This window comes from Ptychodera flava, chromosome 7 (assembly GCF_041260155.1).
Source record: "Ptychodera flava strain L36383 chromosome 7, AS_Pfla_20210202, whole genome shotgun sequence".
In the NCBI taxonomy this organism is placed as follows: Eukaryota; Metazoa; Hemichordata; class Enteropneusta; family Ptychoderidae; genus Ptychodera; species Ptychodera flava.
In genome coordinates this window covers 10,038,785-10,047,275 of record NC_091934.1, presented here as the reverse complement: position 1 = coordinate 10,047,275, position 8,491 = coordinate 10,038,785, and the positions used below count along the sequence as shown (strand labels likewise).

Genomic DNA, 8,491 nt, shown 5'->3' with positions numbered 1-8,491 from the left:
GTCCTCTCAAGTTCAGTGATCTATTGTCTATACTTAATCAGCCATTAGGAGTTCACAAAATAAGCACTACTTTGTTTGCTTGCTCCTTGCAGAAATTGAGATCTTTACTGTCAAGAGTTCAAATGTTGAATATCGACCAAAATAGCCCTGATAATCGCTTAGTTCAAATTGTAATCGATATCAGTAAGGACAGAACCCTTGAACAGTGACAAGCGTTTATTTTTTCATGTACAATTTGCAAACAAAGGGATTGACCAAATAAACATCAGCAATATATTGCATGATAAGAAAGTTGTGGAAAAAATACCTCCATATTTTAAATTTCAAGAACCACCTATAGTTTCCTACTCATACACAAAAACCATTGGTAGGAAACTTTTTAACTATAACAATGTCTTGAAAAATTTCAACTTTCCTTCAAACAACAGCAGAACTTGCTATTGCTTGTCATCGCCCTTTTGTAATAAACCACTTGGTCACATAATAACTGGTGACCTGTCCATCATTACCAACAGCAAACTCCGGCAACTCTTTCAATATGGCCCAAAATATCGGGAGCCACAAAATATTAATTGGAAATTTAATTTCAAAATTATCATGGATGCCGCTGAAAAATATGCGAGACAGTGGGCTGCAGTTGAGGAAGTTGATGTGGAATGCCTCTCTGACTGGCTGAGGAAAGTCAGAGACAAATTAAAATCACGTATTTCACATCTCCGTTCTCACACTAAACGAGTAAATTCTTCCTCGGTATTAGATGACCCGTCTGTCAAAGCATGCCTCGATGCTTTACACAACGAATATGTTGTAGTTCCTGCAGACAAAACTTCAAACAACATTATCTTTGTCTGTAGGAATTATTATATTCAGTGTATAATAGATGAATTAAATCTTCATTCAGATAAGATAATACAACCTATACTCTTTCCTCCCTTTCTGATGAAGATATTTTTTCAAACCATTCATCTGTGCTCAATGAATTTGGCATTCCTTTGAAAGAGAAGGACAAAACACTGCCTATGTTGTATTGGATACCTAAACTGCACAAGAACCCTTACAAACATCGCTTTATTGCAGGATCAAGCAAATGCACTACTAAACATCTGTCACAATTATTGACTATAATTTTAACAACCATCAAAAATGGTCTTTTTCGATATTGTGACAAAGTGTATGAAACGAGTGGGTTGAATCAAATGTGGATATTAAAAAATTCAAAGGAAGTGTTGCGAGATTTTAGAGTCAAGAAAAACAAGTACAGGTCAATCCGAACATTGACTTTTCCACACTATACACCACAATTCCCACGATAAACTTAAAACAAGGCTGTCATCTCTTGTTAAACTAGCTTTCCTGCATAAAAATGGCAGTAGAAGGTATCAATAAATTACCATCAAACTGGGTCAGGTTAATTTAGTAACAACATGGATGCCCAGCACAAATACATAGATGAAGAATTTATTAACATGCTTAATTTCTTAATCGACAACATATTTGTTAGTTTGGCGGTATGACCTTTCAACAATCTATCGGCATACCAATGGGTACAAATTGTGCACCACTTCTTGCTGACTTATTTCTCTATTCATATGAAGCAAAGTTCCTACAATCTCTAAAGCAGGGTCTAAAAACCTTGCAAGGCGTTTTAACAACACGCACAGATATATTGATGATCTGATTAGTCTAAACAATCCAGACATATCAAATTACTTACATCATATCTACCCTGATGAATTGGAAATCAAAGAAACAACTGAGAGTAAGAACTCAGCTTCATATCTTGATCTGTTTCTGCAAGTCGGTACTGATGGGCTACACACTAAGCTGTATGACAGAAGGGATGATTTCGATTTTACAATCATAAATCATCCCCACTTATCAAGTAATATTCCATCTGCACCTGCTTATGGTGTATATGTGTCGCAACTTCTCAGATATTGTAGGGCTTGTGATTCCTACGCGGATTTTCAAATGAGACACAGTTTATTGGTATCAAAACTAGTGAGACAGTGATATACATCCAAAGGACTCGTGAGGACTTTCAAAAAGTTCTACGGTCGATATAACGACATTGTGGCCAAATATGACACCTCGGTCACTCAAATGATTAGCGACAGCATTCCCGGCTTTGACTTATAACAGTGATTCATATACTGTATCACTTCATACAATATTTAGACAATTTTGGGACCAATGCTGATGGGTGTAGCATGCTAGCAGGGTACCACCACTAACTATCAGTGGTTCAGGATGGTCCTACTTAAATTTGTAAATCTCAAATGTCCCATGGACCTGGTAATGTATTACCTTTAATGAAAACGATTATTGGACCAGTTTAATGTCATATATCTATATGAGAAGTTACAAAATATTATAGAATACAAAGGCTATACAGTAATTTGATTAATATTCCGATTGATATAAAAATTGTGAGTACATTTTTCCAAAAAGTCACTTAAGGCAAACTCCACACGTCGTTCCTGTCTTTGCTATTTGTGTTGATGTATGATTGTGTGTGTATTGCAGATGTAGAGCGAGAAAGTAAAATTCTCACTGATTGGTTGTAAGGAAACAAAATTCTTGCAAATTAAATACCAGATAGTATGAATTCTCGCGAAACAGTGAGCAAGCGTCCATTTCTGGCTAATTTCTTCCGAGTTTCTGTACTAGTGTTTGTACTGGCCGAAAAATGCATCTGAATGCTGAAATTTGTGGCAGGCACGATGCATTTTAGGTAAGTATAAGCCCGTGTTGAAATTCAAAAACACAATGACTCCCCTCCTATTAGACATTTCAAAAACATGATGACCCCCTGTCACCAAAGTCAAAATCAGGGTGAACCCCCTCCCCCCCCCCAATGAATCCACAGCCCCCGAGGCTGAAGAAACATACCAGTCCCTAAGACTGGCCCCGTTGTTGCATGTTGTGGTAAATCGTAAGTTTCACCTTTAATGAGGCCCTCTAATGTTGCTGTGGATGGCCTAAGTTTTTGTGTAAGAACTGGAGTATGTGTCTCTAACTTTTGTGTGTTTTCTGATGTCGAGAAAGTTCTCTTTGTTGTATCGATGACTTTTATCGATATTTAGGTCTAAATATGTGATAATTTGAAAAGAATTTTCAAACGTAAATTTGAAACTATGGAACATTTGTTAATGTTCGATATAAATTGACAAACCTCTTCTTGCATTTCGATTAAGTACATATAGAACTACATCGTCTCTAAATCCCAGCCAGAGCGATATTTGCAATGTGTGATTCCGAATTTTCTTTATTCACTGATGTCTCATGAAATGTAGTTATAGCGACCATTCTATACTGCACAAACACATTTGTCGATTAAATTGATTGTTTAACTCCAACAATGTGTTGTTTTTTTAAAGATTACAGCAGACATAGCCAGCAGATATTTTAATGGTGTTTGTTGAATATGTAATCGTTTTATTATATTTCCTGATTCAATGCAGTGCTTCATTCTGCGGTGTATTAGTATACATAGACACTACGTCTTGCCTTACCAATGTCAAAACTTTGATAGTCTCAATTTTCCGTGAAAAGTGTATTGCATCTTTGAAGCATGCCGTTTTTTTACGATTTGTCTTTAAGAAAATAGTCAACGAATCCTGATATGTGAAAGGTTGGACTGGAACATCCACTCCTGATCGGGCGTTCTACTAACTTTGGGGGGGACCATTAGATAACCTTAGGGGGAGGGGACTTGGAAGACGATTGGAAATCATTAATTATTTTCTCCCTACTTCAATACAACTATTTTACTTCAACTGTGGAAATTCTAGCATCATCTATTTTCGCTTTCCCTATCATTTGCGCTTAACAATTCAATATTCCCTCTTTCTATGTTAAGATGTTATTCTTTACATGACATGACAAAAGTGAATCTGGAAACAAATATACAGCAGCATAAGTTGACGTGGAACTAAAGGCATACAGCATCTGCTTCAGGAAGCTGGTAAGTTGGAAAGAGAATAGAAGCAACCAGTACTGCAGCAAGATAACTGATGGGGAAAAAGTAATCTTGGATTCAATCTGTACAATTACTGCCACTGTTGGTGATTACATTTGTTCCGGGTAGTAGGCTAAAATCTTGTGGCACAAACCCCCTAAGGATTTGAAAGACTACACAATACATATAGGGAGTGCAAAGTGGCATATTGAAAAACTTGGCACATGTAAAATAACAGCAAGGTTTGAGTTAAAATAATTATCATATTACGGGGCATTTATTGAAATGAAACAAGATGTTATGAAAATGTGGTGACCCATGGGTGTGATGAAAATGAGAGATGCAAAGGTTAATCATAACTACGGATCATCTATCAGAGATTAAAAGATCATAATCATGACGTAAGGAATTTGAAATAACGGTAGAATAAGCCTCGTGGACAGATGTTTGGACCTTCCACTATTTTTCATTATACTTTTCACGCTTCAGCCTTATGTTGCCCCATTTTCAAGCTCTTGGAGAAAATTGTGACACTTTATTTTAGTACAAATCGAAAATTTCATTTTCAAGCGGTGTTGGCCATTTTGAATTTCCAATGTCGGTGACTGTTGGGTTGTTTTATTTCTCTAGTACTGTAATCGAACGTTGACGACTAATGGTGTACATGTACTGTTTCTTTTAGGAAGGTTTGAGCAAATTTTTACGTCTTTCGGTAGCAATGAGCGTTCTACCTTTGTGAAAATAATTTATGAAATTAATGTAAGCATTTTTTAAACTATTATTGTGAATATGGTGTTTGGGCGAAGATCTTTTTCTATGCCCATATGCATCAATTTAGTAATGTAGATTTCATGGCCGCTGAGGGCGTTTGTATTGTGGACTTTTTGTCATTTCGTCTACGTAAATCCTTTGCATTTTTGGCGCCAAACTGCTGCAGCATCGTGATAAAATGCAGGAGCAGGCGAGGTAAGGTGTTTTTTAAAATGAGAGTCTCTGCTAGGGCATTACGAGCAAGAATCGGTTTATTTAACCACCGTCCATACAGACCAGGTGTCAGCCATTTTGACTTCAATTTTCAAATCCTGAAACAGTGGTAACAGCTTATGCACTTTTCTACATGTTATAATTTTATTGGGCCATTTTCCCCCACACTCATGACCTGAGATTAATTAGTCTAGAACGTTCTCAAGGTCACTATCCTTCAATACATCACGACCTTGAATTCAATTAGTCATGTTTGGAACCTTCTAGAAATTCAATTAATCATGTAAGTGGAGATATTTTTAGAACAGTGATTAGCATATCAGTAGAAGTTCTAGATTGTTCTTATATTCTCTTACATAACCATTTGATTATAAATAGGGGACCTACAGTTTTCCATGTCAGAAATCTGGGAACGTGTCTATGACGTGTCACTTCAAGACTTTGAAAACTCCAGCAACAGTAATTTCAAGGCTTTTCAAGACCTTCACTGCCACGCTGGATTTATTCTGTGGACGTTGTGCGACCTTAAGCCTGCATGTCAAGGAGTGCGCCGGTCTATCTCACTGTCTGACTCTGGAGAGTTGCCGTCCCAGCTGAGATAAGTAGCCTGTAGACTTTTACAGTTTTTACTTTATCCCTTAACTTAGTGACTAGTTTTATTTTTCGTAATAAATTCCCTGTTAAAAGGAAATTGCTGAGTTCACCGTTTTGTTCGTTTTTCTCACGTAACAACATCTACTCATTCTGAGTAAACTTCTTGTTGCCGGTGATGTTGAAGGCAACCCAGGACCTAATACAACTATTAAATAAAGTAATCCAGAAGCATCTATTATGGAACCTTAATTTTGCTTTCGATCGATTACATCTCGTTTTTGTTTTCGATGCAAATAAAGATAAATCCGTGTTTCACAGTCAACATTACTTTTATAGATGTTTACAAGAAATCTGGCATGTCTAGCAAACAGGGGTCGCATAGTGAGCGCCAGATTCTGGAAGTTAGTTACCTACAAATTTCTATATAAATTTAATGTATTCGTAATATTGTACGCAACCAAGGAAACTGACCTGTAAAATTCTTGATTAGCACTTAGAATTAGAAAGTTTATTTACAAGCCGTTCAACGCAGTACTTCACCAGGTTAACGTCTGCTGAGGATTCCGTTAGTTACACATATTTATGAAAAAATAAAGAGTTCCTCTTAAAATAGTAAAATATGAGGTTAGTAGAAACAGTATCGCATGCCCACAGTATCATGAAAAATAGAAAACTTAAAACCTTTTCCGCACATACAAAGTCTTTGCGCTCTAACTTATTTCACTACGACATCTTGCCAAAATTAACACATTTTCGTAAAAAAGGACTTGCCTTTGAGATATAATTTGTCATGTTGCAAACGCATAAAAAGAACATTAAGATCGTCAAAAGTGTTTAATTAATTCACAGCGATCGTCCAAATGACAACTCCTTTGTCATGCTACAGATATGTACTACTGACACAAAATTAATGTAACTAACAAAGGCGTGGGCACATAGATTAGAAGAACGCAAACATAATGTTATTGTGACAAGTGTTTATATTTACCAGATTTATATCGTAAGTCCAAAAATAAAAAAGTACAGTTTCCAATCGAAATATACTTTTTCTAGCCATAAAAGTAAAATATTTACAATTCATAAATTTCTATTAATATCAATCACCCTCTTTTTAAGACTACTATAAGTTAAAGAAAGAAAAACGGTAAAGAAAATTTTATTTTATATTGTCAAAATCATTGATAAATTTTTTAGAAGCTATTGTCCAGTAGAGTATGGCTCATCACAAAATAGGTTTGTCAGAAAGGGCTTCAAAATATACATAATATGTTACTATACTACGCAAGACATGCGCCATCATGTCCTACGAAACTATAATGAAAGTACTAAAGTTAAGTAACAATATTTGTGCACGTATGTGAACACTCATATTCTACAACTGTCTCTTCCTTGATTTATATGTAAAGTTACAATTATGAGAGTAAGAACAGCAATCCAATTCAACATATCTTTAAAATTTTGACAGACATTATTTTAGCCTATTGTCACTCCCTCTGATCCAAGCGGTATTCACCAGGTGTCGGCATGGCTCGTTTTTCAATCTTCTCCAAGCGGTATTCACCAGGTGTTGGCATGGCTCGCTTTTCCATCTTCTCCAAGCGGTATTCACCAGGTGTTGGCATGGCTCGCTTTTCCATCTTCTCCAAGCGGTATTCACCAGGTGTCGGCATGGCTCGCTTTTCCATCTTCTCCAGGCGGTATTCACCAGGTGTTGGCATGGCTCGCTTTTCCATCTTCTCCAAGCGGTATTCACCAGGTGTCGGCATGGCTCGCTTTTCCATCTTCTCCAGGCGGTATTCACCAGGTGTTGGCATGGCTCGCTTTTCCATCTTCTCCAAGCGGTATTCACCAGGTGTCGGCATGGCTCGCTTTTCCATCTTCTCCACGCGGTATTCACCAGGTGTCGGCATGGCTCGCTTTTCCATCTTCTCCAGGCGGTATTCACCAGGTGTCGGCATGGCTCGCTTTTCCATCTTCTCCAGGCGGTATTCACCAGGTGTCGGCATGGCTCGCTTTTCCATCTTCTCCAGGCGGTATTCACCAGGTGTCGGCATGGCTCGCTTTTCTATCTGCTCCAGGCGGTATTCACCAGGTGTTGGCATGGCTCGCTTTTCCATCTTCCTCAAGTGGTATTCACCAGGTGTCGGCATGGCTCGCTTTTCCATCTTCTCCAAGCGGTATTCACCAGGTGTCGGCATGGCTCGCTTTTCCATCTTCTCCAAGCGGTATTCACCAGGTGTTGGCATGGCTCGCTTTTCCATCTTCTCCAGGCGGTATTCACCAGGTGTTGGCATAGCTCGCTTTTCCATCTTCTCCAAGTGGTATTCACCAGGTGTTGGCATAGCTCGCTTTTCCATCTTCTCCAAGTGGTATTCACCAGGTGTTGGCATGGCTCGCTTTTCCATCTTTTCCAAGCGGTATTCACCAGGTGTTGGCATGGCATACACCAGTATCTGTGACATGGCCACAAGGAACAAAACGCCTATCAACAGTTTCATTTTTGAATGGCAATTTCAAGGCACTTTGTTCTGATCTCTGTTTTCAAGCTTGGAGGTAATTTCTGAAGGAACTGAACAGATGATAGCTGACTGCTTTCTTAAATAATAAAACAAAGGTTTAATTTGATATGCTGAATGCATACGTTTCTGTAAATATTTGCAAGGTTTGCTTGTGAGATAAGCGAAACAAACAAAACACAACCAATGAAAATTAATTTTGCTTCTGTCAACCAAGGCATATGTTTAGAAAAAGTATCCAGTCACAATTGCCAAAATAAAACATTTATTGAAATTTAGCGTGTACTGAAAAATGTTATATGTATGATGTAAATATTCCAGTACACACTAATTTTGTAAAATGGTTTCTATCCCTGCATTATCTTGGAGGGAAAACAAAATGTTCCGACCCCCCAAATTTAAAAAAAATAACTAATACGGTGAAAATGTTCCGTCT

At 37.6% G+C, this 8,491-nt stretch overlaps 1 protein-coding gene across 1 annotated transcript; it reads right to left on the bottom strand.

The window, feature by feature from the left end:
* Positions 1-7,023: 7,023 nt before the first annotated feature.
* On the bottom strand, positions 7,024-8,001 carry LOC139137802 (sterile alpha motif domain-containing protein 15-like). Its single transcript, XM_070706072.1, has one exon. It carries the CDS (start codon positions 7,999-8,001, stop codon positions 7,024-7,026), a length of 978 nt encoding a protein of 325 aa, XP_070562173.1.
* Positions 8,002-8,491: the final 490 nt, after the last annotated feature.